We start from the raw sequence: 22,337 nt of genomic DNA on the forward strand, positions 1-22,337 counted from the left end.
GCTTCTCCCATCTCTTCTTTACTTTTATCTGCTGTTACAAATGACGCCAATAACAGATCAGCTAATAGTTAATCGCTCCACTGATAAATTGGCTGGACTCTAATTTTAGTTGTGATGGATTGTAACAGTAAGCCATCATCATGTCTCATAGACACGGTTAAGTATATTGCAAATTACAAATGCCAGCTAATAAAACCTTCCAGATATTATGGTGAAGATGTTATCTGCTTTGATGTCTTCAAGACGTACTTTTTCAGTTCAGAAACGCCTACTCTAAGTTTCATATTGACCATTATCTTGGTTGCTCTGACAAAAAACAAAGCACTTTGGTTTTGATGTTCCTTTCTCCAGATGTTTTATTGCTAAAACAATCATTATTCACTTTATTAATCACGTTAATCTTCAGCCCTTCACTCAGAGTGACCTTTGATTCAGGGAGCTACGTGGGATAAAAGTGTATTACATTGCAAGCCAATATATCAAGTTAAACAAAACAGCGGAGTACACGTTTTATCCACTGCAAGCTTGGATTTGGAAGCACAAACCACAGGCTGAAACAGAACATCTGGACAGAGGCTGAGGAGGTGGATATCTGGCTGAACCAGTGAAATCGAAGCAGGTCAACACTGTGGATTTAATCATTTGAATATTTTCCCATCGCCCATGAGAGGTCGGCAACAGGAAGTTTGTTATAATTTCAGGACATTTATCCATCAAAAGCTGCAGAGTGAACAGGAAGAGGATTTCCTGATCTGTTATCCAGAACAATAAAGCCAATGACGAGTTGACCTGCATCCTACCGACATATTTAACATACAGGGACTACCAACTGGGGTCTCTCGAGATCCCCAAAGAATAGTTTACTGCAAGAGGCAAATATAATAGAAAAATAATAATTCTCAAAGTATAATTCATTTTCATATTTTGTGCAGCAGAAAGTTTTAACTTTTCTTTAAGTCTTAAAAACTTAGAGCTTTTATCCAAAGTACAATCCACACTATTGCTTTAAAGATTATTTACCATGTTTTCATTCAAATATCTCTATTTTCAATAGTTTCAAATAAACATTTCAGTTGTATTTCTATGATGAAACTAATCTGGGTCACTCTGACCCCAATATAAAATAACCGAATTCAAAATACAACCAACCAATCCGCAGACATAATCTTTCCAGCATGTCACTATCCAGCAGTGGATAAACCATGCGCTCCACTCGATCTGCTCTGGTGCATCCTCCCGGGATCCCGCCTGACTCTGTTCTGAGTCCCTCCTGATTGACAGAGCTCCTCACCCTATCTCTGAGGATGACCTCAGATGACTCATTTTTCCATTTGTATTGCATCTTATTCTTTTAGTCCCTACCCACAGGTTGTGGCCATAGGTGAGGGTAGGAAAGGAGATTGACCCATAAATTGACAGCTTCGCCCTCATGCCCAGCTTTTTCTTCATCACAACACAGCAGTACAGCATCCCAATTCTTGCTGCACTGACCTGTCTGTCAATGTCTGGCTCCCCCCTCCTCATTGGTGAACAAGAGCCTGAGATATTTAAACTCCTTCACTTGGGACAGCAACTTGCCTCTGACCCAGAATGAGCACTCCACCCTGTTCCTGTTGAAGACCATGGTCTCACATCTATCTCCAAAGAGCAGAGATGTAATCTTTAGGCCACCAAAGTGGAAACCGTGTGCCACTTGGCTGTGCCTAAAGAATCTTTCACAATAGGCTGTATACAAACAGGAAACAAGTAAAAACAGCTAAAGTTAAAAACACATCACAAGCTGTTAAAGCAAACTGTTTCCCACATGCTATGCTTGGGGCATGCTGGCATGTGACAGGAGGAGCAAACAGTTGCTACCCTGTGTTTCAGGACCAAAGGTAACAACTTTTACAAGCACATTGGGCAGTCATATCAGCAGGTGGAGTTTTCCTCACTCCGAGGAGGGTATTCAAGGGTTTGCAGTATAGAAGTATTAGCTCTCCTTTTCATATGCGGCATGACCAGGGTGCACCCCAGCTGTCTCAGGTAGAGCCAGTGACTTTCCAATAGTTTCCAGTCTGGTAAGTTCTCCATCTGGATGGCAAATACCGCAATGGAGGCTTCACTCTTTAAATGACTGACAGAGTACCCCTCCCCTCCTCTAATGCTGTGTGATACCCATGACAATAATGATCAGGAGGTGGCACTGGGTACTTTTAACTGGGATCCCCTGGGTCTCGAAACTATTTGCATTTTTAAAAAGTCCCAATCAAGGCAGAAATATAAAATGGTGTGACATCATTAGGAACAAACTGATGGATAAAGTCATAAAAAAATTGGAATTATAGAAGAAAAAGCCCTGTGAGATACGATCTGCACAGACCCTAGTCTATAGGAAGGTTTAAATATGTCAGCAAACATTTTAAAATGTATAGAAATTGCTGTTAATGGTGCCTTTGTTGATGCGTTTTTGTGTATGTAGCAGTTCTCTTTTTTTGTCTCCACAAATTAAGATATGAAATTAAGACAGTCTGAACTGAGAGTGGGTCACGATGACTTTAGAGAAGCTGCTATGATCATTCCTCTTGTGTGGATTGAGCAACGAGCTGATACTCGGCTCTATGCAGACCTTTACTTCTTTATTTTTGTAATGCATCATCTGCTTTGAGTAAGTTTCTCAATTGTTTAGCAACGCAAGAGTTTCTCTCCCTTGGCGGTCATTTAATCTGGTCAGAATGAGTCATCGGTAATTCCTAGAAGAGAATTAGGAAGAAGAGGGAGGAAGAGAAGCAGATTCCTGGAGTGAGAGATGGTGTGTGGGATGTTAGATGGAAGGTTTTCGGAAACACGGTAAGTGGTGGGAAAGTCATGGGTTCCACCTCCCAGCTTGGCTATGATGTGCCAGGATGGGGTGAATCCCAGCAAGGATCAACTTGGATCCGAGATGAAAGACAGAAGCAACATTTACAGCTGCTGCTGAGGAACTTTCTCCACTTTGAAAGCTAAGAATCCATATCAAGACTCAAATTGGGACTGCTGCTGCCCAAAGTGCCAAGAAGGCTGCATGTAGTTTTGTCTAGGCAGTGGAACAACCTCCTTTCACACAGACATGACAGCTGACTCTGCCGCTGACTGACCACCAGCCAAGCATTGTGCCCTGGGAAGGTACAACCTGTCTGACCCCTGGCATTAGCGTTGTAAAAATGCCTACATTTGGAAGATTTGCAGTCATGTTGGTGTCTTCTTATTTTGACAGGCGTCACTGCGTAGCAAAGAAAATTCTCCCCTGACCTTCTTAGTCAAGTACTGTAGCAAATGGTGCCCCATTTTATGTGTGTGTGTGTGTGTTCCCTGTGCCATGTGAGTTGGGGATTTAAGAAGTTGGCTAAGCATGGAGAAGCCCTTTTCAATTCCCTGTGGTCCAAGCATCATCAAGGAGGCCATTCTTTAAGATTTGTCACAGCTGGAGTTGACTTTTGGCACATAAAACATTTCTTTTGGTGTGTTTTTTTTTTTGTCCCATGCTAATACTTTCTGCACTTTAACTACTTAAGGATCACTATGTATGTTTTGCTTGAGACTGGTCACTTCCCTTAGGATTCCTGCTATGGTGAAAGTGCAATTAGCCATATAAGTGTGAAATTGCTGAGTCATAAATGTCATCTGTGGTTTGGGCAGAGTGTAATGGATATATCTGTCTAACAGGGAGGTGCGAGGTGGTGAGCGATTGAGGTTAAGGGGAGGAGGTAACAAGGCTACGAGCCCCAGAAGTGGAAGAATGTGTCTCGGAGCCAGTGATGATACCCCGTAGCAAACAGTTTAGTCTCACTTGATATCCCTCGACCTGAACTTTCACCTACTGCTGCCAAATTGTCCAGTATTGGACAATGATGATGAGATCATTAGATTTATGTTTTTTTTCCTAGCCTGAACAAGTGTTGTATCCCATCCTTCAGCTGTTCATTTTTTGGCTCCAAAGGCTTCTGTCTTATCGCTCTTTTCCACTGGCATGGTGCTGGTGCCTAATCTAGAATTTATTTCTCTAATTTCCACAAAAATGACTCATGCTGGTGCCTAAAAGCTGGTACTGATTCAGCTGCAGCTCCCAAAGCTGGAACAACTGGTGGCAGTGGCTATTGTGGGGCTTTCTAGACAAAGTCCAACAGTCATTAGATGCAGTCTACAGATTCTGTCTGCCATGATTTTTTTCCAATGGAAATCCCCCAAGCTTCCTCCATGTAAACCTATATAATGTTCTGCAGTAAAAGTGTGGTCTTTAAAGGCACCATTGCAAAGCTGGTTTTGCACCATTAACAGTACTACGGCTTAGGTGGAAATGAGGTATTTGTATCTCACTTTAGAGTACAAAGAACAGATGCAAGACTCAAGTCATTGCTGAGCATGAACAAATACTGCCCAGTAAAGATATGCAGACCCAACAGACCGTGGTGAAGACTTTGAGGCAGTACCTGTTTGTCGTGGTCCTGAGTCTGATGACTCAGTGTTTTGCGTTTCTTTTTTATGATCTTGTTTATTCTGATTGTATTTTCCATTAAGATTTGCCATTTGTTAGGTTTCTGTTCTGTGTCTGCACTGGTCTCTCTTTTCTGTGTTCCCTCTGTCTGCCCATGATGTTATTATGTCTGCTCATGATACTGCGCATGTTAAGTTCTGTGTCTTGTCTGTATCTCCGTGTCTGTCGTGTACTTCCTGTTTTACTTTGTAGGTCTGTGCCTTATGTCAGTGTGTTGAGCTTTGTGCTCTCCCTGTCTCGTCAGCCGTGTCTCCCAGCTGTTTCGTCTTAGCTCTGTTCACCTCTTGTATTTAGTGTCTGCGTCGTCCCCTGCTTGTTGTCGCATCGTACCCTCACTTTTGCTGTGTGTTCTGTTTGCCAGCCTGCCTACCTGTTTAGTTTGTTCCATATTCCCAGTTTAGTTAGTTTTTTGTTCAGTTTCTTCCCAGCAATAAAGCTGAGTATTTTGAGTTACTTCTGCCTCCGCGAGTCCTGCATTTTGGCTCCTCTCTTCCTGCCTGCCTGCACACAGCCATGACAGTGTTGGTCTGCTTTGGTTGCTGAATTGCTTCTAGAATTAAATACTTCTGTAGTTTTAGTGCCTCTCCACACTCTCTTTTTTGAGTTTTTTTTAACTCTACTGCAGAGCAACTGTTGGAAAAGCCTTAGAGCCATGCTATACTTTCGTATTGTTTTACTGATAAAGATATGTTTTGTTTCAAGTAACGGGCAGTGTTGAGTACTGATCTAATACCACTGTTAAATCAATAAACTGTAATCACCTATTGTCAGAAAGAGAGTGGGAATCAGTCTGTCAATTATTGGAGATCCACAAGCTCAACTTAACATTAATTTCTGAGCTTTACGTCATAGTAAATAAATGCATCCACTAATATAAGTTAATTGAATTGGTATTGTTTAGTAAGTTGATAATGTATAATATATAATAATAATAATAATATTAAACTCAGTTTTTCAATTACCAGGCTACTGTGTACTTCCTCTCGTTCTGAGTGTGCCTTTTTTAACTTTTTATGTTAGCATAAGTTCAGTTATGACACTGATCATTATGACAGTGAGAGCGGACAAGAAAAAGCATGGCTGTGTTCTAAGTCTTTTGAGTTTTGTCAACCCAGCTGTTCAGAGTTTGTGACTTTGGTGTAGCTAAACTTAAAGAAAATAAAAGCCCTCTTAGCTACTGCTGCTTTGCTCTTAGCCTCCATGCTACATTAGCTCTCTTGCTAGGAACTGGTGCTGCTGCTGACACGTAGTGTATTTGGTTAATTATTTAGAATCACCAGTTAAGCTAACATATATATCTATGGGAGGAATATATGTATATATATATATATATATATATATATATATATATATATATATATATATATATATATATATATATATATATATGGGAGAAAGCTAGATCACCCAAAGAAGAGCCACACTGGCACGGGAGGGACGTGCAGGTCCCACAGAGGAAGGCGCTGACTGGGGTTCAAACCAGGACCTTCTTGCTATGATGTTAGAGGTTACACTTGAAATTAATCACGTGCTTATTTTTAGTATAAATACACATGTATCAGCTTATCTGCTGTGTATGTTTTTAATGATCATCGTGTGCAGCAGATATATTTATAACAAAACCTTCTTGCGTTACCTCACTGAACAAGACTCCAATTTCTGAAAGGATATGTTTGTTCTTATAAAAAATCCCTCCAAATCAAATAAAGATCCCATCAGACCTGACTCACATGAACAGTTTGTTTTATACCAGTGTGCAGAACTGAGTGTTCCTGAGCCTCTTTAATCTTAGCAGAGGTAAAAAGTTGCAGATAACAGATACGGTTTTGGCAAAATATTTTAGTTTTGATTTTGATAGGTAGTGTTTTCTACACTAGTTGCTCCCGGATTTGGGACAACGTGTTATTTTCTTTATCCATCCAATCTTGAGTTTCATTGTTAAATCAGTTACCACCAAGCCCCTTGTGGTAAAACCTGCCAAAACATAAGCAGTCCAATCATAGAAATGGGCTTAGACATGCAACAGCTGGTTAGGATCGTGGTACAGATTGCCGTTTACTCTCTGATAACCTAACTTTCCCTCTCCAGAGGGATATAAGGGATTTAGGGCTTCTCTTGGTGCTTAAGTATCAATCAATAAATCCTTTTACAAATTGCCTGTCACAGTTAACTCAAAGAGCTGTTTTCCCCCCTTTCATCTTTTACAACTTCACCTGAAATTTCTTTATTAGTTGTTCAATATTCAGATTTAATACTGCTTTATACTGCTTGAACATGATGGGTGTTAAATATCTCCTTAATATGAAAGATAAGCAACACTGGAAACATTAAAAATATATAGTCTTAATTTATTTTTATTAAAAACTTTTTAAATTGATTTTAAGTTGAATTTATTATTATGTTTTAAAACGTCTTTTTGTTAGTTTCATATAATTTAAAAATTTTTTTTTTAAATTTTATTATTTTGTAAACTGGCAAGCATACCTAAAACACCTCTTGTCAGTACGTAGGCATCCTTTGATACTGCATCATGTTGCTGTGGTTAAGTGTTTTGATGCCATGCCCAATGAAAATCCCCAGCAGAGGCCTCTGCTGAGAGCTGCAAATAAGAGTTTGCGAGAACTTGAAAACAACAGCTTGTATGGTTGGTGGGGTAACTGATTTACTGAGTGATGGCAATCTAGCCCAGCATCTCGGTGCAGATGAGAGAGGCACATGGCTCATATTTGTCTCATTATAAGTTATGACAATAAAGGGGATTGACAGAAATTGCAGATCCAGCTGCAGAGGACCCGAAGTTCTCCCGTATCCATACTTAGAGCCTTGAACCCCTTTCCTGGAAGAACGGATGAGTTATCCCGTGTTGCCCTTTTATGTGGCTGCAGATGCTATGCTTGAGCTCTGACATATTGCTGGACAACAAGAGGTCATCCTCCTGAAGTTTTCCAGAAAAGGCCTTAATCAGATAAAATTGAGTAGCAAACAAGCTAAGGAGGTCTCATGATATGGTTCACAGGAGAAGATGAGACATGCCAGTCTTTCAATGCGTAGGGGCAGTTTAAGGCATTTTTAACAGATATGAGGTCAGATCTGTCGCCGGGGTTCTGCATCTTTAAAGCCTCAGAGGGGTGTAATCTGTAAGCTGTAATCTCACCATATGTTCAAACAGTAGGGATGTAATGACGTTATGGAAGATAAGGATTGGCACGGATGTAGGAGAACAATAGAGAGAAACTCTCTCAATTAACTGGCTATCAGATGAATAGTGTGGTATGATAATGGGCCTGAAGGGCTCAATTAGGCCTTCATTAGTTTGTGAAGTACAATAATAAAGGCTTTCTTTCTCTTGTCCTTGGAATTTCCTCTTCTTCTTACACTCAAGTTGTGCAGCTTCACGTACTGCACAAATAGAAATGCCTGTGTGAAACAGACCTTAGAGCTGTACATGCTCCATTCAGGTTTTCCGAATATTATTATTATTATTAATAGGCACTTCTTACAAGGGAGAAAACTTCCCCATAATTCCAACATATGGTTGATTTGCACTCTACAGTATTTGGCATGCTGATACTATTCAAGCCTAATATTTTGGCCTAATATTTCAATGCTTAATAAATGTATTAGACCATCATCTGATGTAAGGTTTATGCCACAGCTGCTCTAAATTAACAGTATTGGTAATTACCAAAATATTTTTATGCTTCAGTAATGGTTACTCCACCAGTAAGCATAAGCTCTTAAATCGAAAAGATATTTTCATTCTAATATGCAGTTTTACAGTCTAATATACTGTTCTCATTTCTTTATATTTCACTTGGAAAGGGAAGTAGGTGGAGTGATTTACTGAAATTGACAACCATGCATGGAACTACAAGCAGACAGAGTTTGTACATGAGTAATGAGCTCTAAAGTCAATATTTGGTATGACCACCTTATTTCCTCAACAAAGTCTAACTCACTTAGGCAAGCTTTCTTTTCATTTATTTAAGTCTTTCTTTAAATAGTCTTCATGAATAGATTTCCAGACTTTTTGAAGGACATTCAGAGCTGTTCTTTGGATGTTGGACACCTTTTGTTACATTCTGTTCCCAAACGATCCCACACTGCTTCAATAATGTCAGGGTCCGGGCTCTGGGGAGCCCAATCCATGACTGACAGTGTATCATTGCGTTTTTACTGCATTGGCAGTGTGTTTGGGATCATTGTCATCCAGGTGGTATCACATGATGGATCAAAATCTTTTTGTGTCAGTCTTGACAAGATCAATTTTGAGAAGATGATAGGGTACAAGGACAGGACGGAAAATGCGTGAAAAAGAGCCGATGACCAAAGAACAACTTGACCTTCAGGAAGTCTGAAAAAGCATCCACTTTAAAAAAACAACAAAAAGCAAGCAAGCTCAATATCACCTCTGTAGCTAATGTTAGCTCATAGAACTGCTGTGCCTATAAGGTAGATCTTCACAAAGAAGACTTTAAAAGCTAATAGGCTGTGATGATTTCTTTCATTGTTCTTTACGCGTGCTAATTTGTGTGAGAATGTTCCAGGCTGAGAACGAAACCAGTGAAACTTAAGTCACAGGGGTCATTGCTTGTCCTCACGTCCTGACGTTATTCCCAGATACCAGAGCACTCTTGAGAGACAAGTAATGCTGACCCAACCCCTTCTTGTCTTTGTGAGCATAAAAGGCAAGGAAGAGGCCTTCCTCCTTTGAGAAAGAATGGCTTCCCAAAGCCTATATCCGGTGTCCAGCGCTGCACATTCACAGAGGAGGCAGGCAGAGTTGAAGTGAGCATGAACAGAATTGGCCCCTTTTCAAAGAATACAAACGCCTTAAAAAAAGTCATTGTTGCCACCCCTTCATCACCGCCTTATGACCAGTTTCTTCCTCTGATTGCATCAAAAGCAGATTTGCTGGACACAATGTTTAAACTCTGTTTCTGTAGATTGTCATATTTCACTTCCAGGGCACAGACACGTCAAACTGATTTAGGAGGAAGCAAGAAAAGAAGTGCAGCTTTTGATTTGATGTTTGTGACCATATTCATTCCTGTGGGATTGTAGAGGAATTTATTTTGTTAACTTGTGCGTGGAACAATAACTGCCAAGACAAGTGATGTGTGGGCACGTGAACAGAGCTCTGCATAGCAGCCATAAACACATTTCTCACAGGCAGAGATGAGAAAACTGCAACAAGATCTCACAGTTAGCTTGCCAGAGTTCTGATTTCTCAGGCTACATTTTTTTTATGAGCATGCCACATAATCTTTTGCATTTGAGTGTTAAAAGTGTCCTCTTTGCTCAACAAAGAGCCCGCTTGTGGGCAGACGTGGAGTGTGTATGTGTGTTTGTTCGGTAGTTAGAGCAGGAAAGTCCCCTCTGAAGGAGATTAGTAGGAATCTGACTTAATTTGCTAACAAGGTAACATTTGATCCACATTCACATCTCCATTCGCATACTCTAACACTGAGGAAGAGCTGATTTATCAAGATGACCTTTGTATGGAAGTCTTGTTTGGGCTTCTAAATCCCCCACTAATGGCCTGAGCAGAGGTTACAGGTCATTTGGGTGTTGCTGTCTGGGTCATGTGACAGGTCAAGATGGAAGGCCTGTCGACTAGCTGATTAAAAGAGGTCATCAACTCTTTGTAATCTATGGCAGGAATATGGGATAGGATGTGTTGGAAGCATTAAGATCTGAAGTTGAGTGAAAGGTGACCCGCTGAGTCTGAGTTGGAAATGATAAGTAAAGCACTGCAGTGATTTATGACATTGTTTAAATGAAGTAGTAGACCTCGTGGCTGTTTTTGGCTTTAGTCTAATTCATAAAACTATCAAAAAGGACTTTGTGATTTCTCAACATGTGCAGGGAGTGATCAACACAAACTTGTACAACTCAAATCCACATGTACACACACACACACACACACACACACACACACACACACACACACACACACACACACACACACACACACACACACACACACACACAACATTTTGGGACTCAGCAAAGCCTGACAAATTGTATAAAGCAATTTTCCCATTAGCTGAGTTAATTTTGCGTGTGACAGTTCCTGGATGGCCTCCATGTGGCTGGTGCTGGACCGGTCAAATGGACTGCACAGTGTTAATAATGCATGTTTTATGTGTGCTTACATGTTCAATTTCTGAGGCTCCATAGCATGAGGTGTGTCTTTGTTAGGATGCTGGAGTTAAAGTGATACTCTGGGACAGAGATGCTTTACTATAAAACATACACATCTTTGCTCCCAAACTAACCTTGGCCACACATGCTCATGCATCAGCAGGGTAACAACTGACTGGTGTGCAGGTTAATGTTTGTTTATACATTTGTGTTTGCCTGTGTGCCTTTTAGCAGAGACTTGAGTGTTAAGTCATTTTCATGCATTTTCGTTCAGCTCTTCCCAGCAAGCTCAGGCATGTGATATCATGTTTGCCAAGGTTTCCGATTTCACAGATTTTCCTGCGTCTGTTTCTCATTTTGTTTACATCCATTGCATGTGTGTATGTTTCTAACAGGCTAATTCATTTGGCTTTTTGTGCGGGCATGATTGAGTTCATATGTGTGTATGTGTGTGAACTAGTCTCTGCAGATGCATCTGCTTTCAGTTACAGAAGCCTTGAGCTGGTTCTCTGGTACAGATGAATACCTGCTCCCTGTGGCCAGAACAGGACATGCTTTACATCAGGCTGGTATCGGCTAATAAGCGCCGCGGGAGTCTTTAAATACAGGAAACAGAAACCTTTGTTTGTTTTATTGCAGAACGTACATATAACATATCTCCAAGTATGACTCTTATTTAAGATGTAGTCATAAATTAAGCTCATCTGATAACGTAACAATACAAAACAAGAGGAAAAGTAGATTTGGACTGTTTTGTCAAGGTTTTTTTTCCCTTCAAATTCATCAAATAAATACATTATTAGGTTGGCATGGCATGGTGGTACAGCAGCTGTGGCCTCACAGAAAGAATGTTCCTGGGCTGATGCAGATGCCTCACTGTTGGACTTTGCATGTTCTCCTTGTGTCTGTTTTTCTGAATAATCCCCTCAGAGTGCAAAGTCATCATGATAGTCCAGTGAGAGACCAGTCAGGGTGGAGCCTGCCTTTCACTGTATGACAGCTGGGTTAGGTGACAGTCCCCTACAACCCTGAATTGAATAAGGGAAGGTAATTGGAACGAAGGTTTGTTTATTGATTTCTTTTTTGACTGAGCCAGATGTTTCCCCTTCCTAAACTGGCTCACAAAGCTAAGCTAACTTTCTTTTGCTTTAGCCTGGGTATACTTTATTTGTAGCTGAATGTTATTACTGTGGCTAAATGTCTTTCACAATTTGCTTTAAAGCAAAAATAAATAAATAAAAAAATACAAATTTTAAAAGTGTTTCCAAACATTTTATGAATTAAACATGATTTTTGATATTGAATTAGAAAAAAAAAAGCTCTTTCAGTTGGTGCACGTATTGCTGTCTCTCACACAGACACGCTTGTTTACAGAGCGGGTTGCACCAGGAGCCTCGTCTTCCAAGTATGGCAGTAAGATAGAAATTTCCCCTCCTCCACTTCTATTCTCCCATCCTTGACTCAGTACCAGAGAAGGCCAGGAATGTTAGAGGAGCACGCTTCAAACCGAGCACATGCTGAAAAAGCTTATCAATCCTCCTCCGCTCATCTCTTTTAATATTTCAGGTTTTTTTTGGCTTTATATTTCTCTCCCTCATTTTTCAGCGTGAGGAATGCTGAGAGGACGAGCACCTTTGTGGACAAGGGCACCTACACAATTAAGTAAAACCACGAGAAAGATGAGTTGGCACCACAGAGATGCTAATTTTGTGCGGTTATCTAGACATCAAAATCAGCTGTGCCCAGAGTGTTGTGCTGACTGTAACGCTCTGTGCTCCATAACTGTCTCATTTAGCACTGCCTAACGAGCCCTGCTGCCAAGTGGGCTCCTTCTAACATTTATGGAGTAAATCTATCCTAATTGTCTCCGTATGGAAGCAATGATCTGTGGTTTAGTGTCATGAGCATCTCTTTATTGGGTTACACAGGTTAAACATTGATGCCACTTTGCTAAATTGACCGAAACAGAGGAGGATCCTGTTTGATGGCTCATAATGAGGAATGCCTGTGGACGCACTTCAGCACACCGAAGGGGGGGGGGATCTTGCAAAACTTTATTTTAGTTACTTCACGAAAGAAAATTCTCAGCTGTTTATGTGAAGGTTGCTCGATATGTTAACATCTTCACTATGTTGCATAATATTTACGGTTGTGACACAAAGCCAGATCATCTCGGATGCGATTACGAGTAATTAGCGGAGCCAAAACCCAAACAGTTGAATAAAACGCCCAAAACACAGTTGAGAATATAAATACAAAGCAAAGTGATGCAACAGCATGACTCACCTCACATGCTGAATCTGGTGTTTAGGTTGAAATAGCTGAGAAGTGCAGCAGTTTCCGTTTCCAGCCGCAAAACAACTGACTCAGGGGAGATAGTGGCGCCCTAGATCGCAGAGATTTTAGGGTTTTTGTTTATCACAGCATGCCAAATGCGACTCAAGTGAAGGACTATATGTGCAACTGATGACAGGAATAGTGCGACAACCACATTGGATAAAGTTTATGTGAGGAACAGCAAATTGTCCTGCCGAGTTATCAGCTTTGCCCCTCAGTGAAATCCATATCAATGTGGAAGGAAGGCTCCTCTCTGCTCCCCCCGTAGCCGGGGAGATAACCAAGGGGGAATAACTCCTGTCACGCTGCTGAACTTGTGTTTTTCTTGTGTTTTTTGTTCTGAAAAAACGAAAAAACAAACGAAAAAACAAGCTGCAGACTTTCACCACATAGTTGATGTCTTGATGTGAGCTCCCAGGGCATTTGTGCATGACTTTGGTTAAAAACCTTAACTCGTGGTCAAAAGGACAGATGTGTGTAAGCTGTTTGTGTATTTTGATGCTGTATGATAGCTATTAAGTTTATCCTACTGTTGGGGCTTTGTTAGAATTAATTGTTTGCGTTATTTAAAAAAAAAAAGAAAGTGTGTGTGTGTGTGTGTGTGTGTGTGTGTGTGTGTGTGTGTGTGTGGGAGGGGGGCACCAAAACTGCCTACACACTGCAGCATTCACCCCCCACCAGAATATCCTGGGGGTGGGATGTTATGAAAGGAATGTGCTGGGAATGTCACGTCGTTTTAAAAAGAAGATCTGCAGATGACACTGACCAGATGTTTCTGTGATCTTCAGCTCCCCTTAACATGGAGCGAGGCGTGCAGTGAAACTGTTACAGCTGTTGTAAATGTATAGTCAGTGTGGAGCACTGCAGCGATGGGAATTTTTCTGCCCTCATGAGGTAATAGCCAGTACTGCTCCCTTCAAAAACACTAAAAAAGTTCAGCTCACAAGATTTGTGCAAACATTGGTTAAAACTTATACACATGAGGTGCACTTGTTGTGTTTGGAAGCTGGATGTGGATATGCCCACTTTGGAAAGAGGAGCTGAGGTTCTGAATCGCAAAGCCACAGAGGAAAGCCGGACGACTCTAACTGTGCAAACCAAACCTTAAAACTATAGCTTCTTTCCCTCATTGTTTATCCTTTGTTTAATGCTGAGTGAAGACGTTTGTATGGAGTCTGTATGGGAGTGTTTTATGAAAAATGTGCGTTCAGGAATGCATTTCAATGCAGCATGGTTAAGACAGCGTGCTGCACTGATTGGTTGTGGAAAAGTTATGAAATTCTTTTCTCTGATGGCAGATTATTTTACTGAGCGATTCAGTAAAGATTTCAACATCAGTGCAGCACAAATCTACACAAAACACTAGCAGCAAAATAAAATAACAGCCAGAGATCAAAGTTTGCTGTTTGAATGTGCAATTTCAGATTGTATCACGCAATCAGCACATGTAAAAAAAAAATCTCTTTAAGCTGTCTCCTGAGGACATTTGTGAGATAAAATCAGAAGCCTAAGAGAACCTAAGAAATGGAGTGTGTCAAATGATAGCTTACGGGTCTGATGTTCAAATCTTTTATGCCAACATGTAAAAAAAAATTCTGATAATGGAGACAGAGGCAAATACTGAAAGCCCCTGGTGAAAAAGAACCTGGTGGTGGTAAGAAATGTAAAAGTCTGATGCTTGGAGTCTATCTTTTAACAATTTGTGCTTTGCTACATTTGCTGTTCTTTTTTTGGCTGCTCTCTGGTTTACATTGAGAGAGTTTGTGTTATTGTCAGGATCTCCGGAGCGACATCCTCACAGAGGCTTTTAATCTCTAAAGCAAACATTACTCATCACTTCCTCTCTCACAGGTTTGTCTCAGTGTCTCTCGCTTGCGTATGTAATGATGTCAGACATATCGAGCAAGTGCTGTCAAAAAGTTAGGCCTTCTGGGAAGAGGGTTGGCACAATGTGTTCCCTCGAACCTATGACACGTAACACCGTGGATACCTAGGCTTGTGAACGTGACTAAGTGTACCACGGAAGAAATCTTTTACTTGGATCCACTCCATCCTTCTTAAAGATGTTAAAAATCTGTGTTTCTTTGCTTGCTCCAACTTCAGTAAACAATTACAAACAATTTGTCATATTGATGGAGTTATGAGAAGGCTCCAGTTTGTGCTTTGCCCAGTAAACATACACAATCTGCCAGGGTACATCATATTGATTTTTCACAGTCTGGACACATTCACACCTGGCATCCAGGCTTAGCAACGACATAAACACGAGTCCAGAGACACGTGAGGCTGTCTGCTGCAAAGAATCTCAGACGTTTCTTGTCCAACGCTGCATTTTGACAGTGAACATTAACACCTCACTCACCTTCTGCAAAAGATCGTGCTCTCTCTGCAGAGTAACACAATCTTCAGTGTTTATTTGGTGAGTTTTTGGTCACTCAAAATTACAAATATCGACAAATATATACAGTATGACTGAGAGAGCGATAATTGAAGCCGTACCGGCTCAGATGTTCCCCAGATTAACAAGGTCCAAGGTGTTGAGGAACCAGGACACGCTGATGAGAAGCGGGCTACTGCAACAAGAAGGCATAAGTGGGTGAGGGATGAGAGGCTGCTGCTGGAATGCTACTATGCAACTAACCCCAGTGGAAAGGATTACATGAAGAGGATGTGGGACTGTTGGAATGTTCGATACCCAACATCCAGATTGACAGCAAAACAATTAGTAGCTCAGAAGAAGCAACTGCTGGAGATGGATGAAGTACAACACAAATGCTACGGCAACAGGTAGCCAGGATGTCAGGTCAGGGGGGAGATACCATGACCCCCACCAGAGATTGGGTACCACTATAATGTCTGAATATGAAAGATGAATGTATATTGTGATGTGACTGTGATGTCCCCCTTTGGTTAGTGATGCTTCATCTTTAAAAAAGAATACAATTAAAATGGGGCGATCGTGGCTCAAGAGTTGTCAGTTCATCTTGTAATCGGAAGGTTGTCGGTTCGAGCCCCGGCTCCGACAGTCTCGGTCGTTGTGTCCTTGGGCAAGACACTTCACCCGTTGCCTACTGGTGGTGGTCAGAGGGCCCGGTGGCGCCAGTGTCCGGCAGCCTTGCCTCTGTCAGTGCGCCCCAGGATGGCTGTGGCTACAATGTAGCCTGCCATCACCAGTGTGTGAATGTGTGCGTGAATGGGTGGATGACTGAGTGTGTAAAGCGCTTTGGGGTCCTTAGGGACTGTAAAGCGCTATACAAATACAGGCCATTTACAATTAAGAGAATTAAGTAAATAAAAATATATAAGAGAATAAAGTTCTTTAAGTATTATTGTTACTATTCCACTGCAGTTTGTATGTTTATTTCATCTCATATTTTTTGCGCAAGTTCTGTGTTTTGATTTCTACCTTGTGGTCCAGCTCGATAACCAGAACCCTCATTATGATGTATAGCTGAGGATTTATGATAAGGTCCTTGAAGGATCCCTCTTCCCTCTAAGGCCCAGACAAATCAGACATGTGTGCTATCTCTGTTTAGGTCATTAAAAGGCACTCTTTTTTTCCTGATTTCAGTTGGGTCTTTCTCCCATCATTCCCATCTGATGTTTGGGTTAATGATGATGCATAATGGGCGTAGAAGGAAAACAAGCCCGAGAAAGCAAAGACTCACCACTTTTATCTACCCGCATATCCCAGTGCTGTGTTTGGAGATGCAGCGGTGGATATCATAGGGCGGTGTTGGTCACTGGTTTGTGTGTTGTGGTTTGAAGCTTGGGTTTCCTGGTGATGACTCCAAAAGTAGTTGTGTCTTAAAAACAGCAGACAAAGAGCAATTCTGAGACAGACTGAGAGAAGCAGGTGAATGAGGCAACACATACCCACAAACAGCTGTGATCAGCAGTGCTGACAATTTGCAAGTGTATCCGGCCACTCCATTAGCATGCCTCAACTTCCTTGTTGAAATCCCCAAAAATAAAAAATTAAATCATATTAATATAAACACTAGAAGCTCTTATTCGTGCGAGCCAGCACATTTGCCATAATAAAACCCACATGTTCATCTCCCTAAGAGTCAATATTCTTTTCCCATGTTTGTCTTATGACACTAATCTGATCTAAAGCAGGTGTTCGTTACGTTCTCCTGCGGTGTTGCAGAAAACTTTTCAGCAAACAGAGGTGGTGAAGTGAGACGGGCTTAGGGGGAGTTGTTTTACAGCAAAGTAGTGGGAAACTGCAGGCCACACATGTAATGCGCTGCAGGCAGAGGAGAACAAGTGCACTGTGGAAGGGTGTGGGCTTATAGTGCTGAAAACAGTCACTGTTGTTCCCTGTCATTCTTTGAGCCACTTATTGATTTAAAGTGAAATGATTCAGACAAATGGCTGAATTTGATATCAGTAAATAGAGGATTAGACATGACTCAGGTATTTAATGTTGGGCTGACAAAGTTGTACTGTAAATGGCAATAGAGCTATTTATTTGTTGTGACTGCGAGAGACAGACAGAAATGCATGGAAGCAGAGTAGCTGTGGAGTGTCTGCCCAAGTCTCCAGAGCTGGTCCAAAGCCCTGACAGGCTTTTGGCTGAGCGCCTTACACGTGAGTCTAGCAACAGCTGGAAGATGGGAAAAGAAGGAAGAGAGGAGAAGTGAAAGACAGAGCCAAGGCAGTGCAGGCCAGTTCCCAGGCTCTGGCCTCTGGAGACCCCCGAGAAGAGGAAGCATGGGGGATGGAGGGCCGAAGCCAGCTGCATTGATGTCCCACTGCCAGCAAATAGTTCTACAAAGCTACTCGTTGAATCCTTGATGTGGCTTAAAAGAAACCCGACCTTCCTTCAATGTCAGGAGTATCATCAGTACATTTAAACCTGCTACAACCAACTTCTTTCACTAGTTAAAAGTGAAGTCGCATTTTTTTTTTTAAAAACTGCAGATAATTTATGGTCAAATCTGCACAAGTCTTTAATTCTGTGAGTCCTTTTGGCATCTTTCAGCTAAATTGTGGGTTTTGAGGCCTTTACTGTTAGGAGACACAGCTGGCAGTTGATTTCAGCATAATCAAATCTACGGCACAAACCAAACAGCGGAGCTAGGAACTAGCTTGTGAATACATGTGACTGTTTATATATTTTAAATAAAAGGAGAGCACAGCTGAGACATCTTAAAATGGCCAGATTTCTTGTTTCCCACCCCCAGTGGCCAGAAAAGATCCACCTAAACCCAGTTTCACAAACATGCATTTCTAAGTGATTTTTCCTCTAAGTTACGGGTCGTTTGTTTTTATGTTTCTCCTCATCCTCAGGGCTGTGGTGCATCATGTGGAAAATGTGACTGCAGCGGTGTGAAAGGAGCAAAGGTAAGATTTGTTATTGGATTTTTCATTTATCTCTGTCTATAAACATTTAGATACCGTTGCCCACTTTTCCTTTTCACTTGATGTGATTCATTTGGATGTCAGTTTCCATTTACAGATGCAGTAATTTGACAGCAAATAGAAACAAAAGCCTCTTTTACATTTCAATGGGGTCAGCTCAGAGGGACAAACTGGAGCTGGAGTGCAGTAGGTTCAGTCACGGAGCAAAGACCAGGATGGGAAACAAGAGCAGTTTGAATTAGAGCATGTCCAGACACACAGCTGGCCTGAAGGTCTTATTCCCATCAGACGGATGAGAGCCTTGAGTTGCAGAAACACAAGTGGTGGGGACACCAACCATAAACTGGCTGTGAGCCTTAAAGCTGTCAGTGCTCTGGTATTAGTGTTAATCATGGACCGGAAACATGAAAAAGTTGTATTAGCTGTGTTGGGCAGGGTTATTTTTTTAGTAATTACATGCACTGACCAGCCACTTTGTTAGGTACGCATGTTCACCTGCTCATTAATGGAAATAACAGCAGTAACTCAGTCCATTTGGGCACGCAGACATGGTCAAGATGAGCCGCTGAAGTTCAAACCGAGCTCTTGACCATGTTCATCCATCTTCAACTGGTTTCTTGAACATGAAAATGAGTTCATGACGCTCAAATTGCCTCCACAGTAACCAGGTCTAAATCTGATATTGCACCTTTGGGATGTGGTGCAATGCGAGATTCACAATCACATCTGCAGCAACTGTGTAATGTTGTCATGTCAATATGGACCAAAATCTCTGAGGAATGTTTCCTGCACCTTGTTAAATGTATGCCATGAAGAATTAAAGCACCTCTAAAGGCATATAATGGTCTAACCCAGTACAAGCAAGGTGTAACTGATAAAGTGGCCAGTGAGTGTAGCTTTTCCTCTCAATAAAGATTTTCTTAGACTTAATTTTCTCTCACCTTAATTAACTAGTAAGGAAAGTCTCAAATATAAATAGCAAACTGACCTTAAAATTCCCCTCCATTGACTCAAGAATCAGCTTAATCAAATCAGGGTTGCAGGGGCGCTGGTGCTTATCCCTGCTGATGGAGGGTGAAAGGCAGAATACACCCTGGACAAACTGGCTGGCCATCACAGGGCTATTACGTAGAGACACAAAACCATTTAAACTAATGTTTAGACCACCAATCAATCAGCGAGCAACGTAACATGCACGTTTTTGGATTGTGGGATGAAGCCTCTGGAAAAAAAAACCGCATACAGGCACAGGGAGCACATGCAAACTCTACACAGAGCACTGTTGCCAATGTGAATGACCAAAGTAATCAACAAAGTCAGCCTACTAGCAGGTATTTCACTTGGAGCCAAATCCAAATATCCAAATTTAACATTATTTGTGTCTGTGATCTATAAATAGATACCTTACTTGCATGCTAACGTTAATCCCGACACACACCCTCTTTCTCCAGAAGAAAGGAAAAGAGGATAAAAATATCTTTTGGACTCTTATTCAATTGAACTATGTGATCCAGTTCAGCACCTTAAAGCATTTAAAAACAAATAAAATAATATCTACAGGTAGCCTAGACTTTGTTTTCTTTTTAGTGCAGCTTGTGCTGCGTGAGCGTACATGTAAACTGTTGGCTCGGTTTTATCAGAGGACTGCAATGTTATCAATCCTCTTAGCGCAACAGTCTGGCCTTTTAAGGCTCACGCTAACATCAACAGTAGCCAAACATTCAGCTGGCTCGACGGCAGCAGATGTACTGATTGTTGTGTTCTGTGGAGTCTGGCCAATCACTGTTGACTCAAAGCACCTCTGTGGTTTGAAAGTTGCTGAAAGGCCTCAAACAGTCTTCCCAAAGTCTCATGCGTGCCTTATTTCCACTGATATCATTTCCTGATGAGGGACAGGAGTTGCTGTGGTAACCCTTATTGTTTAGCATGCAGTGTTTCTCCTCACTGTGGTCAGAGAATGAAAATCAAAGCTAAAACAACAGTTTGAGGGTTGTGCCCTTTTTATTTGTTCTACACTGCTCACTCCTCTCTCCACTGTGAAGGCTCTCTCTTCCTGATGAAACAATGCTGCCATCTAGTGGCAGATAGTGTAATATTTCTGTGTCCATTTAAGCACTGCCAAAGAGAACATGTTGAAACCTGCTTATAAAACTACTAAATATAAAAGCAAAATATATTAATAAAAATATACTTTCTTACTATTTAAATAACATTAAATAAGCTCTCCCATTTGAAATAACTGGTTTAAATATACACAAGCGCTTGAATTTGATTACTTTGGCTGTGTTTCTTTTCAAAATATCATACACGTAAAAATAGTTTTACTACAACCGTGTATCCATACACTGAATACTGTGTATCCAACTACTCTTAACTTTCTGTCCGTAATGTAACGACAATGTAATAACTCCCTCGTAGAGACAGACAGCCTTTCATGTTCATATTCATACTTACAGTCAGGTTAGAATCGCTCATTATTCTATCCCACTGCATGTCTTTGGACTGTGAGAGGAAGCCAGGGTACCCAGAGAACATACAAACTTCACACAGAAAGGCCTCAGGCTGAATTTGAACCCAGTACTTCCTCTGGCTCCCTCTCACTAACTATGTTAGTTGATTTCATCTTCAGTGAGGATTTAAGGGAGTTTATTTATGTGTGTTTTACTTAACTTTGAACTGACTATAGTATTTATTATTTGGTAAATCAAATAATTGGCTTCCCATTGAATTTAGGGTTCGTTTTAAAGTCCTTTTATTGGTTTTTAAATCTTTAAATGGTCTGGCTCCTGTCTATTTATCTGATTTGCTGAAGCCACATGTTCCTCCTCGCTCGCTCCGTTCAGCTGAGCAGCTACTGCTGTCGGTCCCTAAGTCGCGGCTGAAATGCAGAGGAGACCGTGCCTTTTCAATTGCGGCTCCGATGCTCTGGAATAACCTTCCCCTCCAAATTAGACAAGCGTCATCAGTGCAGGTCTTTAAGTCCAGATTGAAAACCTATTTTTATTCCCTGGCTTTTAACTCTGTAGGAAACTGGCACCTTCTTATTTATTTTATTGTATGTAATGATTTTATGGTATTTTTAATTTGGTTGTTGTTTTGATCTGTGTTGTTCAGCACTTTGGTCTGCCTGGTGTGTTCTTAAAGTACTATACAAATAAACGATGATGATGATGATGATGATGATGATGATGATGATGATAAATCATGCAATTTTCAAAATGTCTTGGAATCTATTGTTGAAACAGTTTGAGCATGAAAATAATTCAAAGTTAATGTGTAGGTTTATTTTTTTGCACTTGTGTTAAACTTTTACTATAACTGTGTGCATGACAGGGTGAGCTTGGGTATCCTGGTTCTCAAGGTAATATGGGATTCCCAGGGACTCAGGGACCTGAAGGGCCTCCAGGGCCAATGGGCCCCAAGGTTAGTACAAACATTTACTGAGATACTTCAAGGCTTCATCTGGTTTGTATGACCAGTTTTAAGCTGCTGTTTTAAATGAAATGTGAAAATGTTTATATTTTGCATGAGAAAAGTTAAGATCTTTAAAATGTGTTGTTAAAATCTTAATATATGAAGTCCAGAATCATGTAGGGAAAGAAAAGCTTAAAATCCTAAATATGCCAACCAATTATTGTTATCTGTCATAATATAAGCTGATTGCTTAGTACCTGATGTAAATGCCTTTATTAGCCTTAAGTAACCCTAATGTGGCTTGGCTTAACTAATAAATCACCTAGTTGAAAGAAAAAACACTAGATTTGTATTCCATAAAGGGTTTTAAGTCAGATTTTTATATAATTAATTTAACTGTGATGTTTTTTGGGATTTTTTTTGTCTCTTAGGGAGATGTTGGTGAGTTCGGGGCTCCTGGATTGAAAGGAGTCAGAGTGAGTAACTAACCGTTAAAACTGTATAAAGTATACGGTGTCAAGTATAAGTTGCACACTCTAAAGTTGTCATCCCAACA

The 22,337-nt window shown here is 40.9% G+C and overlaps 1 protein-coding gene across 1 annotated transcript in view; it reads left to right on the forward strand.

Annotated features, from left to right (window-relative positions):
• Positions 1-22,337, forward strand: part of col4a1 (collagen, type IV, alpha 1) — a 48,822-nt gene that overhangs the window by 2,093 nt on the left and 24,392 nt on the right. Inside the window, exons 2-4 of the mRNA XM_026145793.2 lie at positions 18,296-18,349; positions 21,701-21,790; positions 22,213-22,257. Coding sequence (XP_026001578.2) covers positions 18,296-18,349; positions 21,701-21,790; positions 22,213-22,257 — 189 coding nt within the window. The remainder of the gene's footprint in view (positions 1-18,295; positions 18,350-21,700; positions 21,791-22,212; positions 22,258-22,337) is intronic.

Source organism: Astatotilapia calliptera, chromosome 16 (assembly GCF_964374335.1).
Source record: "Astatotilapia calliptera chromosome 16, fAstCal68.1, whole genome shotgun sequence".
Classification (NCBI taxonomy): Eukaryota; Metazoa; Chordata; class Actinopteri; order Cichliformes; family Cichlidae; genus Astatotilapia; species Astatotilapia calliptera.